This window comes from Poeciliopsis prolifica, unplaced genomic scaffold, assembly GCF_027474105.1.
Source record: "Poeciliopsis prolifica strain line A6 unplaced genomic scaffold, Auburn_PproV2 SCAFFOLD027, whole genome shotgun sequence".
Classification (NCBI taxonomy): Eukaryota; Metazoa; Chordata; class Actinopteri; order Cyprinodontiformes; family Poeciliidae; genus Poeciliopsis; species Poeciliopsis prolifica.
This window is the reverse complement of record NW_026562402.1, coordinates 2,895,752-2,912,471: the sequence shown is the minus strand read 5'-3', so window position 1 is coordinate 2,912,471 and position 16,720 is coordinate 2,895,752. Positions and strand designations below refer to the sequence as shown.

General features: G+C 36.7%; 1 protein-coding gene across 2 annotated transcripts in view; it reads right to left on the bottom strand.

Annotated features, from left to right (window-relative positions):
* The window catches only part of LOC129371638 (collagen alpha-1(XX) chain), a 28,863-nt gene extending 12,647 nt beyond the window's left edge, over positions 1–16,216 (bottom strand). Inside the window, exons 1-14 of one of the 2 annotated variants that reach the window (XM_055048334.1) lie at positions 15,958–16,216; positions 15,765–15,873; positions 11,017–11,127; positions 9,755–9,859; positions 8,923–9,066; positions 7,198–7,377; positions 6,294–6,434; positions 4,308–4,475; positions 4,089–4,208; positions 3,859–4,023; positions 3,069–3,227; positions 2,780–2,952; positions 1,926–2,055; positions 267–412 (exon numbers count right to left, since the gene is read on the bottom strand). In XM_055048334.1, the coding sequence (XP_054904309.1) occupies positions 267–412; positions 1,926–2,055; positions 2,780–2,952; positions 3,069–3,227; positions 3,859–4,023; positions 4,089–4,208; positions 4,308–4,475; positions 6,294–6,434; positions 7,198–7,377; positions 8,923–9,066; positions 9,755–9,859; positions 11,017–11,119 (1,734 nt within the window). In that variant the 5' untranslated portion in view covers positions 11,120–11,127; positions 15,765–15,873; positions 15,958–16,216. The remainder of the gene's footprint in view (positions 1–266; positions 413–1,925; positions 2,056–2,779; positions 2,953–3,068; positions 3,228–3,858; positions 4,024–4,088; positions 4,209–4,307; positions 4,476–6,293; positions 6,435–7,197; positions 7,378–8,922; positions 9,067–9,754; positions 9,860–11,016; positions 11,128–15,764; positions 15,874–15,957) is intronic. The other variant, XM_055048335.1, reaches the window with a different exon arrangement.
* Positions 16,217–16,720: the final 504 nt, after the last annotated feature.

The following is a 16,720-nucleotide window of genomic DNA, read 5'->3' as shown; positions in this document are numbered from 1 at the left end:
GCAATTGCTATTTATATCTTTAATGTTTGGTCAAATATTTTTTTGTGTTAAAAGTTTTTCTTGGTAATAAATCTTATTCCATTGGAAATTTTTTTATTTCCACTTAAATGTAAATAAGCCAAATTTTATTATGTCATAACATTATGTTACCTGATTGTGTTATGGCACTGTGTCTGGAAAATACATAATAGTGTTAAAATATGGATTTTTTAATTTGACTAATTTGTGATTTGATTAAATTCTGATTTTAGATTTTCACTCCTTACCTCTTTTGCATCTTCCGGCTCTCCGTCGCTGAGTGCTGAGTATAGGATCATGTAATGAGTCGCACCAGGAGCTGGACTCCAACTTACTTGCAGAGCACTGTAAGAGGAGGGAGTCACTTCCAAGTTGGCTGGCATAGCCAGATGCACTGAAGAAGAAGCAGTAAGAATGACAATGAGGACAGAATATAAAACAATGTGGCATCCAATAGAGTATGATTTGTGTTTGTGCTTTAAGCTGTGTGGATCATTTTGGTCTGCTTTAACTGTTTTGAACATGCTTAAGAAAAAAATGGTTTCTATAGTTACCACACAGAGCCAGATAAAGACTGCGCAGAGAAAAAGAGGGCATGAAAAACATGTAATTTAATGAATGTGCTACCAAATTCAAACCAGCCTCTTGAAATTATGAATCAGAAATATATATCCTATTCAAGATTTACAAAATGTTAAATAAAATCACTTTTTATGTTAGTTTAATTTTATCCTTGTGTTAATTGTTGATCACCAAACCCTTAAGTAGTTCAAACTTCCTTTTTTCTGCATAAATTGAATAAGAAAATGATTAATTAAGCATAATTAAAAAATTGGTTTTACTGTGGAATGACTTCATGGAGCCAATTTGATCATTTGTATTTTCTCCTTCTATTCCAATCCTTCTGTCCAGAAATGTTGAAGTTTTCAGTAAAGCAGCTGACATGCTAAATGAGTTTCACAGAAAGCTTTACTGTAACTTTCTAGTCTGAACCATACGATTTTGAGAATATGATTCCTTTTCGTGCAGGAAGATTATCTAATCTGCATCAAACAAGAATTCAAAGATATGGATGAGCTTTCATTTCACATCCAAACACAATCAATTTTTTTGTTTTGTTGTTGTTGTTTTACATCCTTTAATGTACCTAATAAAGGCATTAGTATAAGAGTGCTCAACCCCAGTCTTCCAGAAGTACAATATTTCAATTTTCAGATGCATTCCTGTTTCAAACCACTTGAATCAAATGAGTCCTTTGTTACCAGGCCTATTAAAAGCTGAATAACGTTTAGTGAGCAAATTGAGCCATTTGATTCAGGTCGGTAGGAATAGCACTCAGGGAGCTATTATCGCTTAGCAAAATCATTCTAAAAGCTCCAAATCCACTTGTAACTAGGAAACCTAAGAGCGACACACACCATCTCAGCTAAATTTAACAACAAAGCAACACGCTGGTGTTGATGCTCATCTGATATTTTCTGATCCACTTCTTTCCCTCAATTTGTTGAAAACAGTAACCATGATGTCTCCCAGCCTTGTGTTTCTTAAAACTAGCAAATAATGTCGCTGAATGTAAAAACAGTGAATGCATAGATATTTTTAAGAATATAAATTAGTTCATAACAGCTTAACATATGTATATAAAAAAATATCTAAAATACAAAAAGCATTTGGAATTTGTGGTATGGTTTGTTCAAATTATATTAAGACTGTAATCAATTGTCCTTAATTTCATACAATGACTCACCGACCCTTGGAATAACAATTCATCCATTCACACAAACAGCAGCATATTGATAATGTCTAGTAGCAGACCTGTTTTTTTTTTTTGTCCTAATCTGAAGAGGAAGCCCCTTTCAATTCCAATAAAATACCATATTCATCAGCTTCAGCTATATCATGCTCACATGTAGTGACAGTTCCTCTGAGGGCCAAGCCAACACTGCTGGTGTAAACAGGAAATATGGAGATGTGATAGAGTGTCTGAGAGGAGAGGCCATCGAGCAGAACAGTGGATTCAGAGCCGGATAAAACCACCTGCAGACACATTTTTACAGTCACATGAAGAAATGTGTAGATTGTTCTGGTTTTCTGAAAATGTGTAGCTATATAAAAACACAACCTACCTTACCTGCACTCTGTTCTTTTAATGGTGGCAACAATAGCCTAGCTCTGTAAAAAAATTAAGAGACCGCCCACTGAGCTACATTAAAAACCTCATGGTTATTCCACCAAATATCGAACTCTTCCTGTGTTTCTAAATGAATATGAACTTATTTTTCTTGCATTATTTGAGATCTGAAACCACTGCATCTTTTTTGTTATTTTGAGCATTTTTCATTTTATGCAAATAAATACAACATTTTTGCTTGGAATTTCTTAGACATGTTGTGAGTAGTTTGTAGAACAAAAGAAGCATTTTCATTTTACTCAAATATATCTCTATAAAATGTAAAATCAGAGAAACTGATCATTTTAAGTGGTCTCTTAATTTTTTCCAGAGTTGTTTAACTATGCAGCTTCTTTGCTTCAGTTGAAACACTGCAGTGGTGTATCACTATTACAGTCACATGACCAAGCAAACAGCACATGATTAATGTCCTCCCGAAACATACACAACAATAAGATGGAAAGAAATATTGATTAATATTGGCCAACTTTTACTCATCAGACAGATACTGACAAAGTGACCATCATCAGCCAATATCAGTGCTAAAGCCTGTATATCATCCATGCCTGGATGTAAAAGTGTAGTCCTAACCTCCTGTGGACTCTGACTCTCAGCACTGTGGTAAACCACTCTGTACTGCGAGACGGGCTGGTTAGGATTGGTCCAGTGCAGCTTCACTTGTCTGGATTCAAGTTGGGAAAACCGCAGATCAGTCGGACTGGGAAAGGAGAGGCCTGGCTGAGTGGTGGGTGCAGGCTCCATTCCTAAAAATACAACAAATCACACCTTAAAATGACATATTTTTCAATTCATTTAACTGTACAGTCAGTTTAAGCACACAGACACAGTCTGTGCGTAGGTAGACAGAAGTATGGGCTACGTTTTGAGATGCCGCGGTCCTCTATCCTCCTGCACAGAATGTGAACGAGCCGAGCGACCAGCTTGCTGAGCAGGGGGAAATCATTTACGTTGTAGACGTTCAGATCAACTGGCTCTGATGCCACCTGCCTCAATTCAGCTTCATCAGCATTTTTCACACCTAAAAAACACAAACTTATTAAATTTATCAACCTCATTGGCAGAAGAAAAGGCATCTAAGCAGAGTTAAAATTAGAGTTTGTAAGACAAAATTTTAGAGATTGAAAAAAACTAAAGATTGTAGATTAAACACAGGGGATAATGTCATTAAATAAGAGCTAACAGGGTATCTGGAATTTGGGACATTTGTTGTTCCCAAAAAGCTCTGTGGTATTGTTAAGAAAATATGTGATTTGATAGAATGTAGTCTTAAGAGCTCTACAGACAACTCTTCCTTTTTTGCCTTGATTTCTTGGTTTCTGCAATGAAAACTGTAAGACCTTATGTACGTAATTCAGTACCAGTATATTCCAGTCAAGTTGTAGAAACATCTGAGGGATGATCAGTGGTAACATGGTGCAGCTGAGCATCCTTTGCTAGTGTGAATACTTCTGTAGATCAAATTTTCTTGTTTCTTTTTTTTATTTTATTTTTAACAAATAAAATAAATTTGTAATATTTGTAATATCCCAGAATTTGTGATTCTGGGATATTACAAATAACAACATACTGTAAATAAGGTAGAAAAAGTGACACAAGGTGCATGCTTTCAGGATACTCTCAAAATTCAAAGCAATGTTTTTCACTCTCACCTACAGCGATGATTTCCACGCCTGCATTCTTCAGCCGGTTCGCTGCTGCAATCGCATCGTCCTGAGACTTCCCATCAGTCAACAGAACCAGAAAAAATGGTGCACTGGCTCGGGCTCCTGCCTTAGGCTTCATGTTTTCCTCCATGACGTGGAGCAGTGCCTGTCCTAGGAAAAAACCGGCTGGTTACACACTGGCAGACATGAAAAGAGTTGAAGCTGAATTTCCCTACCTGTGAATGTGTTTCCTCCTTTGTATCTGAAATTCCTGACAGCCTCCAACAGCTGCTCTTTTGTGGTGAAGTTACCGAGGTGCCACTCAGTGCGAGGGTCTCCGCTGTACTGGGTCAGCCCTGCAGCACACAGTGATATTTGCCAGATTTGTCTTTCCTTTAGAGGGTCCAGCTTCAGATAGAGAACCAGTTGATTCCTACTGTTGGCCTGATCCTCACCGATCTGAATGTGCTTTGGTCCAATGTGGAACGGCGTCACCAGACCCTCCAGGAAGTCTCTGACCCGCCTGAAATTGGTGCGTCCGATGCTCCAGGAGCCGTCGACCAACAACATGATGTCTGCTGCTGCGTCACTCTCACACTCATATGGCTTCCTCTGGGGAAAGCCTAAACTCCAAGACACAAAGATAGATTTAGTCAGGTCAACGGTCACAGAACATTAAGACAGCAGTACATAGGAGACACTGGGATAAGTTGAACTACCTCTTGTTACTAGAAAACGGTAAGAAAAACATTAATTATATGACCAATTAGGAGGAAAGCATCACTGAATGAAGTTTGCGAAGGTAAGAATCTCCTGGGCAAAGCGGTTAGACCTTCATTCCTTAAAAAGTGTGAATTTAGTCTTTTTTAAGTTTGATAAGAATTGTGTTTAGATCATAATCGATATTTTTAAATGTGTTTTATCAATTGTGTTAAGTATGAACAAAGTCATAGACCAAAAATAAAAGTGTTGTAATTTAGATGCAGGCACAAATAAAGTTGAAATATTAGCTTTGGGGCAAGTTGAGCCACTGGCAAGCTGTACAGTCTCAACTTCCCAATGATTCTGTTTTAGTTTATGCTCACTTCTCTGGCCCAAAAAAAGCATTTAGTTTTTTGTTGTTGTTTCTGAACAGCTGTTTAACAGTAATTTGTATAAATATATTTGTTTTTACTGCACTAATAAATTATGCAAAAAAAAAAAAAAAAAAAAATCAATTGTGGTTTATTTAGGGAATGCATTAAATTAAAAAGTTGAATGCAAATCCACCCCACACTTTTCAGATTTCTACTTGTAAAAATTTTGAAAGCCATTTGTTAATTGTTTTCTGCTTCATAATAATATGCTGTCTAGTTTCATTGGCCTGTCACATTAACTCTCACTTAAACACATTGACATTTGGGGTTGAAATATAGGAAGTTGTGAAAAAGCTTAAGAGGTGTGAGCTTTTGCATAGCAAAACATGCTGACAGGTTGCATACATGAGCTGGAGTGGGTTTCCATGCATGTGCGGAGTCTCTGAGCTTCCTGAGATCAAAGAGGAGACAGAGGACATGTGTATCCTGCAGCTACACAGGACGGCCTGTCATTATCACCTGTCAGTAAACACTGTCATCATGCTCCCAACCAGCCCTTACTGCTCTGAAATATCATGTTTTTCTAGCATGTATTTTTAGACATAGTAAAAGCCAAGGATTGCCACTAAATTTTAACTTGTTTAGAATCACTTTGCTTGTCAGTAAGACTGTGTTTTACCATGCTAGGGCCATGCTAAGAAAAAAAAATTAAAACAATGAGAACAGTCCTAATATTGCAAGAATAAAGTCATAATATGATTAATATAAAGATATATGAGAATAAAGTATCAATATTGCTAGAATAAAGTCATAGTATTACAATGTTATTTTGGCAGTTTTATGACTATTCTTGAAATTATATCATTTTGTTCTCATATTATTACAACTTTATTCTCATTATATCACGACTCTATTCTCATAGTATAATGGCTTAGTTCTCGTAATATTATGACTTTATTCATCTAATATTATGACTTTATTCTCACATTATTACAGATATATTCTCATACTATTTTGACTTAACCCTATAATCATATGACTTTGATCTTGTCCTATTAAAATTTTATTTTCGTATTACAAATTCTTGTATGAGTCTATTTTTGAATATGACTTTATTCTCATTATGATTACTTTATTCTTATATTATTTTGACTTTCTTCTCCAAATATAAAGACTTTATTGTTGCTATATTATGACTTTATTCTCGTAATATTACTTTTTTCTTGCAATGTTATGACTTCAGTCATATAATATTACTGAAATAATTTAATCTTAAACAAAAGCTGTACAATAAAAAATTTCCAAAAGTTTTTTTTTTAATTTTCTCTGCAGAAATTTTTGTTTTTCTGTGATTTGGCATTTTACCCTGTTTCATCCCATGCTCCTCCTTGTTTTCCACTGTGGAACTATGTCGCTCCTTCTCTTTCTTCCTCTTCCTCTTCTCTCTGGTGCTTTTCTCTGGGGGGTCATCAGGGTATTCGGAAGTGCTTTCTGTGGCTGAGGGCTCTGGGGACCAGAGGTAATGGTAAATACATGGGTGGGGTTAAAGTAAGATAAACAAAGGTTGTTCCCAGAGAAGTTGGGGTAATACAGGAAAAACATCAAAGGGAAAAGTGAGGGGAAAAAAACCTGATTTTGCTTCTAATAAATAAACATTTTCCCTTCAGATAAGCAGTATTTATGGCTTATTTGTCATTTACAGAAACAGGAATACAAAATCTCTTCTTATTTGTTGGACTTATATGTTTCACATCTTCCACTTGGTGCAGTCTTAACATTGTATGTTTTTACCACTTTTGAAAGATCCCACAAGTTTGCATGCAAAAACAATTTAGCTAAAACTACATAAAAAATGTTCCAGAACTGCCAGAAACATCTAATGTCCACCATCAAAAATGTCAGTACTTTCTGTGAAAAGATCTAGGTTAAATGGAAAAATTCATTGTGATGAATTGTCCAGAATCTGTGTGACTCTACAATACTTTTATTGCATTTTGAGTTATTTACATGTTGTATGTGTTTGCCACTTTTTTTTTCTTTTTTTGTGTTCATGTTATGTTTATTTGTGGTAAGGAAGGCTTAGGGAAAAAAAAAAACTAAATCAAAATGAAACAACTTGCCAATTAATTGCATCTTCCCACAAGTCTTGTTGCATAAGTTATATTAAAATCTTTGACTTGTCTCATGTTGTTAGTTCTCTAGTCATTTTACTCTGACAGGAGTCTTTGGGTTCATCAAAGTGTTATTTTAATCTGATAGCACATGACACCTGCAGTTGTGACAGTGGCAACAGTGGTAAGAGTTGGGTCTGGAAACAGAACTGTTGGCAGGTCCAGCAGAACAGCCGTCGAATCGTCCGGGTCCCCCGAGCCCGACCCGCCTGGGATCAACTTCCTACGGTTCTCACGACTACCGCTGCGGATCATCTCCTCCTCTCGCAGACTCATCACTGCAGAACACAAAGTTCAGTGTAAGGTAATTACCCAAAATTAATCTCACACATTAGGTGCTCATAAGTAAAAAAAAATTCTAAAAATTACTACAACATAAAAATACAACTGTTTTAAAATCACCTGATTTAAAACATGTTTAAAGGTCAGAAATTCCTAAGAACAGGAATCCAGTGTCACTGTGGTTCTGACTAAGAACAAGGTCCCCAGGGAGCGAAAAAAAATCCAAAAGACAAAGACACATCAGGAAGGAATTCCCGGACCGCCATACTTCCAGCCCAAGGACTGCAAATTTCCAAGCCAAGGTGTTTTCTTTGTAATGTGCCTGAACACGCTCAAGTCATCACAGAAACCTGCTATCAGCCACGTGTTTTCCAAGAACCTGAAGGGTACACTACGCCCCAGGACAGGAATCCATCAGGCTGACTAAAAACATACAATATGAAAGGCATTCACAAATCAGGAGGAAATCAGCCGGCATGTACCTCAGATCGGGATAAATTTTACTTCTGCAGATGGTAAAAGAAGACAGTAGAGTTTCTATCTGTCACATTTACCCTAATCCTTAAAATATCTTCCAACTCTACTAATCCTCTCACAGTGTATGCCAAAGGCCATCATTAAGGTTGAGTTTGGGTTGTCCATGATGGATAATTCACAATCTAGGAGACACTAAACTCATTATAGTGTATGAAGCAGCTTTAAAATCAATTTAAGGGTGTGTCTGTAATCAAAATGTGTTCATTCTGTATATTCTTGGTTAACAAAAGGAGCACAGACTTGCAGAGGTTACAGTATTTTTGAATACAAGTCATCTTCATTTGTGACTTGGCTGTCCTGCCAGAGTATCTCGCTGTTTCCATTGACCTCTAAATTGCACCAATTGGGATTTGAGCATTTCATTTAATGGAAATACTGCATTTGTGAAATTGTGTTTTTTTGACATCAGCAGAAAGTTGACAAAGTTTTATACACGTTTCTAATGGAACCACAGCTTTTCAGCTTTTCAGCTGAACTGCCAGCTGAACAAGCTGTATTCCCAGAGTTTCTTCCACTGTTTTTCATCCTAACTGGCCTGTAGATGTTTAAGTTCCTTTAGGTCATTACAAAAACATATGAAAAGAAGAAACAAAATGTGATTTTTACATGTGAAGCCCATCTTATCCACCAATATTAAAACTGCAGTCAGTGCACCCCTTATTTTCTGTCCACAACCTTACCACTAAAGTCAAACCTTTTAAGGTCCATTCGAATAATTGCTTTCTGAAACATTCAGACAAAAGACAGAAATTAAACTCAAGTGATGAAGGTGATAACCAGAGAACTAATAACTGAACACTTGGTGTGGTAGATAATTAGCTGATGGATGTCCTAATGACTTTGGCTTAACTTTAAGAGAGAAATTCTAAAACTTAAGCAAAGTATGATGAAATTGACCTACTCTCAAACTCTACATATTATATCCTATTAAATTACTCTAAATGTTTCAAAAGCTGGTCCTGAATAAATATGTCCTGTAATTTAATCCATGCTGAGTTTCTTACAAGTGAATCGCCTTTTTGCCAGAAGCTTCTCTGTCGTCCCGTTCAGAACGAAGATTTGGAGGGAATATTCCTGACTGGAGTCCAGTCCCGCCACTGTCGCCCGGCCTCGGGTGGTAGTCAACATCAGCTCTGGTTGCTGCTCTTCTAGAAAGAAAATGAAAGACTCATCAATCTGTATTCTGCTGTCCTTTCAATCAACAGTGAAAGCTCCTTAGTTCCTCGCAAAACTATTGATATCTCTTGAATGTTTTTACCTTTTTACTTTTTGTCACACTGTCACAAATTTCAATGTAATTTATTGTATTTAATGGAATAGACCAACAAAAGGTTAGATGATATGGATGAAAATGTATCACAAAATAAGCCTTTCAGATTAGTCAATATCAATAATTGTCAATCATCATCAATCAATAGAGTTGATTGATAATTGATTAGTTTCATGTTTTAAATATCTGAAATACTGCCAAACGTAACCTTTCCTGTTTTACCCGCAGTTTTCACTTCACACCGTTATTTATTTTTAAGCAGTTAGCCTATGGGGCAAGAAAGTGAAAAATGAAACTGCTGCTGCACAAATTTCTCAACAGGTTGTTGCTAGGTAACCAAAGAGTCAGTGATTTAGTTAATGCCACCAACATCTCTTAGCTTAGAGGATAAAGTCTTTCCTACGCCTTGATGAGAAAGGCTTGGACTTTTGATAGTTCAACAGACTTCACTGTCAACATAAAGCAAGGGTCATTGCAGCACTATTTTATTCCAGTAATATATTTATTCAGGAATCTTAGAAGTTATAACATTCAACAGTTTAGCACAGCTTGGAAAATATTCTCACCTGACATTGTTCTGACCCGAACTTTGTATCCTTGAATGGGACCATCGGCCTCTTTCCACTTCATCTGCAATCGGTCCTCAGACAGAACGGTCAGCTTCAGACGACCTTGGCGGTAACAAAGATTTGGAAAAGATCAACATTTAAGATTTAAAAAGGATCTCTGTCTGTTGTTGAGGTGATTATTCGAGATTTTTTTAAAATCAAAGGCTCAAATTGGGATGCTATCTTGGTTCCTCTTGTTCTCCCATGGCGGTCTAGCCCCTCTCACTTCCTCCTACACAAATCAAATCCCTCTCTTGTTCTGACTTCATCTGCATAATTTCCAGCAGGGATTTCTCAACAAGTGGTGTCTTTCATGTCCCTGTCGTCCTGCCCTCTAACTGTCCTCATCTCCAGCTGCCCCCCATCCGTCAAAGCAAGCCCTGTCCTCTGGACTGCAGCAGAAACAGGAACAGGACGCCAAGAGGGTCAAAGGGCATGTCAGAGCAGCATCACTCAGTTACAGTATGACAGTGTACTAAATGTAACTTGTAGTGGTGTAATAGAGGGAGGGGAAAGCGGAAACAAGTAAGACAGAGGAGAGCAAACATGAGCATGGTGAATCCCAGCAGACTGTTTACAGCTGATCTGTGAACCTCCAGCTCTCAACAGCTCCTTTTCTGACTTGGATTTACGCACGTCTTCATCCATGGACAAGGGGGGAGGGCCACGGGGGTCTGATGGGTCTTTGCAAAGAAAGGGTCAAGGTTTCAAAGAGAACCTCTAATAACAATAGCATTTCCAGACATGCAGAAGAAAACAGCATCTGTGCACCGATTTAAGATTTAAACCTCATATGTATTTTGTAATTTACAAAACCCTGTTTGGAAATTTCAAATTAAAATTAAAATTTGAAAAATACTTCATTGATGCCAAAGGGAAATTAAATGTTGTTACGACTCATATTAATTCAAATTCTTCAGAGTTATTGTAGATGCTGATGACTCTTGGCAGGACAGATCTCTTGTAGCGGTCTGTACTACAGCAAATATGAAGAAGCCTCTGACTGAAGACATTCTGTTTTCCAAAGTTTCATGAAGAGAATGTCCATAATTTTTTTTGATTTTTTAAAAGAATTCCTCTTTGCACCATCATCTCCTGAGTTTCCACAGATGGAAAAGCAGTTAAACACAGAAATACATCTTAAAATTGGTACATTTACTTAAAAATGGGATCAAACTTTCTAGACTTTCTTGTAATTTTAAAGGACCAAAGCATATTACCCTGGCCATGAACTCCTGAGGACAGCAGCAGGAAGACACTGAACAGGAAACACAGCATTAGCCTTAGAGACGATGGTCGGGATGCAAGAAGGTGAGAAGACATGATGGGGCCTGAAACAATAAAATAATAAATGTTCAACGTTGACTTATAGTGTGTTTTGTTTTCATTTTGGTCTCTTCTTTCCTTTTATTCACAGACTCCCAGACATTCTTGTAATCATTTAAAGAAGTATTAGTCCACACTTCTCCATTTCTCTCTGTGGAGCAAATGCTTTTTCATTAATCATTCATTTTCTCTGCTTTTTCTCTTTCTTACATTGTTAAGGAACATGCCCACAATTCATCTTTCATTGTCAGGTACAGCGAATGAACTCGAATGTTCCAAAACAAGCAACCGGTTCTACATCATATCCCACTATTTAACATTTTATAGAAACACAATCAGCAACAAAAGCCCAACATATTTGTTTTATACAACTTAATCAGACTTTCGTATTGCTGTGTTTACACCTGTTTTGCTTTGTGCCAACAAACTCCCATAACTCCTGCTTTAATAGAGGTGGTCAAGTTGATCAATCATTGCTTGATAAATGCAGAAACTTTATATTTATTTACTAAGTAATGACAATGAAATCTGACTGTGTTCATCTGAAGTTAGATTTTTAAAAAGTTTAGGTCCTGCAGTTAATTTCAATGTGTCCTTATAAAGTAAAATTCTAAAAATAAAAGATGGTGTTATTTTGCAGCTTTTAGTTGGTTGCACTATGAGCTGATGATGAAAATGACTTAGGTGAATGCTATCTGCAGTTAAACAGGAGGTACAAAAAGAAAAACACTGTAAGTTTTTATGCAGATTATTTTCAGCCTGGTGGTTGCACTGTTTGTGTTTCTTCTGGTCGTTGAACCATTGAAATTGTGTAGCTTTGCAACTTTCCTCACAGATTCTAACCTGGATCACAAAAAGTCTGGAGAAGGTGACACTTAGGAAGCACATAACATTTTTGAGGTGATCTGGTCTGGATTGTAGGCCATCTATAGGACTTAAATTGCCCTTTAGGTTTTAATGATCTTTTCAAAGCCACAGACTCCAGTGTAAACATCCTTCATATAGCTTCACACATCCCTGTTAATGGATCTCTGTGCTGCCTTACTGCACTCTCTGTACTGTGAAAATCTTTTCAACCACCTTTCATTCTTTATATATGAAATGGTAAGTCTTCCAACAAAGACTTACCATATTCAATGTGATTCTGATTAACAGATAGTTCTTTGGACTTTGGTCGATTTCTCACTCATTTTTACTTGTAGTTCCTGAACAGCGCTGTCCTGAAATATTAAAATAGACTCTTCTCAAACAAAAGATGCATTTAATTATTAGAAACTTCCTACAGCAATAAGAAGCAGAAAAAACCTTTCAAAGCACTAACACAACCTGAAAGACACTTAAGAATCACACTATAATTAATTCGCTTATAGTGGCAGAATATTGGAGCAGTTCTGTTATGTTAACTGAGATTTGTTTTTTTTGTATACTTTTATTTTTAAGCTGAGGAAAAGTTTTTTTTTTAGGACAGTTGGTTTATCGCTCTGGTTTGGATAATGTCCAGCTAAAGGACAAAGACTTAAACAGGAGCGACAAAAGCAAATGAGATAATTAGCAGTGTTTGCCAACAGCTGATGATGTCATCTAGGACAAATATAATCTCTTTTGAGATGATATATTGAGCCATTATGCAGGAAAAAAAAATTGTTGACCCAACTTTATTCCTTGTGTCTTTGACTCACTTAAGTTGTATCAACTTTAACTGCCAAGTTCAATACCCTTAATAAAAGCTATTGCTATGACTTTTGTTATGTTTACCTGACTGTCCTGAGGAATTACATAAAATGTTTACATTTTTTATTTATTTATTTATTTTACTTTTTAACTAATTTCTAAGTTAAGTTGTATTAATTTTTTTCACGAATAGTTAGAAGCAGTCATGCAGTAACAGTCTTCCGTCAGAGGGTTTTTCATATTCATTGCTTAGATGACATAAGTTACATTTCATTTCCATTTGAGTTGAAAAACTGAATTAACTGAATTAAAATGGCTTCTTTGCTGAGTTGCATCAAATAATTTAGTAAAGTTTATTAGGTGTGAATAGCAAACTTTAGACTTAGTAGCCTGATGATTCATCTGTCATAACATAAGGGACAAAAAATACATTCCTCCAAAATTGCTTAGATAATGGGATAAAAAAGTTCAATGAAAATGCCTCAGAAAGTGACAAGCTGATCAAGATCACTTTGAAATATTCTAAAAAAAAAATACTAAAAATAAAAACTTTAAAAGTCTAACATCTTGGAAGCAAAATATATATAATAGTAATGCCCCAAGCTTTTTTCCTACCATTGTTATTTGAATTTTACCACAATGTTCTTCCTCATCAGCTGCTTCCTGAATAAAACCAACTCGTCACCTTTTCCCATGGGAACTCTACTTGAAAGGATTCAGACTACAGATTTGTCAGCGCTTGCCCCATCACACACCCTGAAATCTCAGACAGCTAATGACACACAGGACAAACGCTCAGGACTTTAAGGGCCCATAAAGCAACCACGCCTCCTTCTCAGTGGGCTGATTTCTAACAATACAACAAGCATGCTGTCAACACTCCTGTGAACTTTCATTTGTAAGTCTTGCCTGAATATGCTGACTTTGCCAAAATCAAGTTAGTAAAAAACATTGCTCAAAATCTTAAAATCCAACCAGGTTGAGCTAGTGTTGGGAGAGTTTATAGTTTTATAAAAGCCTGACTGAAATCAAATGAAAGCAGTTGTAGGCAGATGACCTTCACAGAACGGGTTCAGAATTGCTGATGATTGTTTTCTGTGAATAATAGAACTGTGTAGCAAACAAAAGTCTGATTGCAAAAAAAATATTCCAGGCTTGTGAACAGAGTCAATACACAATGTATTTATTTTTTTATGTTTTTTCTTTATTTTTTATTTTTTACAAACTTCAACACATTTTACTTTAGATTTTATGTGACAATACATAGACCAGGTACTGTGAAATGGAGAGAATAGAGGAAAATGGTAAAGAACTTTCTCTTTGACAAGAAAACCAGGTTGTGAGTATGTGAGTATGGGGTGCCATCTGTAAAGTTACACAGTGAAAAATTAAAAGCAATATTCAGCTGAATTTAGCTTGTCATAAAAAAAATCACTGTATACATTTCTCAAAGTCATATTTTTACTCTGTTATTCATTGTGACGTACAATGTCAGGGCTCCAAGCTAAATACTTAATTCACGGCGTAAATACAAATCAAGTAGCTTACAAATTAAATATTTAGCAAGGTAATTGGCAAACTAAATATTTAGTTCCAATGTAAACATTTAACTCTGACTGAAATACTTACCTTTTTAGCCCCGAATTAAATATTTATTTTGCTAACTAAATATTTTGTCTGAAAATTAAATTAAGTGTTAAGTTTCAACTTAACACACTTAAGTTGGAAACTTAAGTGTGAATGAAATAGACTAAAGCAAAGCTGTAGTGGCTGTGGGTGATATGCTTTGTCTCGATTTTTTTCTTTTAATCATCTTAGCACATGTTTTTAGAAATAGATTTGAGCCTTGGAGAACAACTAGCAGAGACAGCAGAAAGAAAGCTCTGGCGAAGCTTAGGAAGGGATTCATTATATGGCAAAACCCCAACCAATAAGAGAATAAATGTGAAGCAGACAGCAGTCCCATAATAACTGTGGTAGGTGCAGATCCATAGCTCAAGCTAACTGGACATTCCCATGGACAACCGTTTGTCTCGAGATACATGATGACATCTAGACTTGAACGATCTCCATCTTTTCTCTGATCTGCTTGCTGTATTCCTTAGTCTTGGTGATGCTGTTTGTTCACTACTGTTCTCCAACAAACCTCTGAGGCCTTCAGAGAAGGGTTGCATATTGATGAAGTCTTTAGTACATAAAGACTTCTGGAAGCAGACAACTGAACTGGGTTTTATTTAGTGTCAGACTGAATACCACTGTATGCCACATTTCAAAACGTTTTAAAAAGCAACTATAATTTTTCTTCCAATTCGGAATTCCACAGCATTTTGGAATGAAAAATACTTGATGTGAAAAGAGCCACCTGCAAAGCACATGGGCCTACTATCTGAGTAGACTAAACACCAGGTCATTCCTGTAGCTTAAAGGCCTTTGTAACGCTTGAATGATTTTGCTCAATTACTAATCTCTAAGAAATCTTCTGAGAACAGTCAGGAAGTCATGATTTAAAAAAAAAAAACATTTTTTCCACAGAAAAGTTATTCGAAATATTTAAGAAACGTTTATGGGGAAAACCTTTAAAAAAGCTCAAACTGGTTTCTTGACAGGAAACAGTATCTTCATAGTAGTCAAATATATTTAAAAAGTTATAACTGTTTTTAAAAACACACCTTCACTTTGAGAATCGGACAAGGTGGCCAAAAGTACACATTTAAAAAGAGATCTATTTAAAACTGCAGTCCAAATGTAATTTTACATTAATTTAAGGATTTTAATTGACAAATAAGGCCCAGTCAACCTAAAACATGTTTCACATGTTGCATAGTCAGAAAATCAACTTAGCATAAGTTTGAGTTAATCTCTGAAGCTTAAACAACAATAAGTACTTTATTATTTATTATTTACGTAAGCCTGCTGCTTATTTAAACAATGTAGCTCAACGTAGACAATTAAAACCTAAAAGGGAACTGACCTGAAGCTACCAGAGGTCAAGCCTCTGGGATTCACCTTACAGCTCAGGTGTTGTCCGGTCACGCAGGTGTCCGTTCAGGTGTTTCCTTCTCTTCAACAGACGGTGGAAGCTGAAAAAAAGGTCCGGAAAAAAATAAAGATGTCCCACCATCTTAGAAGCTCTTTGTTCAGGGAGCTGCCAGGTGATGTCTTACCTGGCCCGGTCGACGAATTTCAGGTTATCCCGTCAAAAACTCTCCAAACCGCATTCCACTGGAGGGGATGTCAAAACGACTCCGCAGAACCTGGAAACGAGCTGTCCTCGTGCCCGAACTGGAGACGGAGCTGGGTCGTCCTGCTGCCCCGCTCCGCCATGGGAGTGGCTCTCCAAGAACGTCTTAAAAAGTCAGAGAAAGTCGGCCCAGAACGTCAACACCAAGTTTCAAAACGCGGCTCTGCTCCAAACCTTTTTACTTTACTGCAGGTTCAGTAACACTTATCGGTAACTCTGATAATCACACGGCTCAGTGGTGGAGCACGCGCACCGCTTGGGGAGGTGAGTCCTGAGGGTTTGATCCTGGTTCGATTCCCACCCGGGGACTTTTGCTACGTTTTACCCTCCTTTCTGTCCCACTACTGATGGAGAAAGGCCACTAGTGCCACAAAAAATCTTTAGAAACATAAAGCACATGCTTGTTTTTGTCATTTTTATTTGTATGAAGAGTAGGCTACGTTTAGAATTGTACTGACCCAACTGAAAACTTAATGCTAACAGTAATGAACAAATAGGGTTTCTTAGGGCAAACAAAATCCACTTGTGTAAGTGCAAAAATATGTGAAAGTAAATCTCAACTTACACATTTATGTTGCAACACAGCAACTTGTGACAGGAAGTGAGAAAAGTAGTTATTCAGAGAAAATTCAACGCGAGAAGACACTGCAGAAACGTTGGACCTGGGCATTTTGTGCTTTATCTAT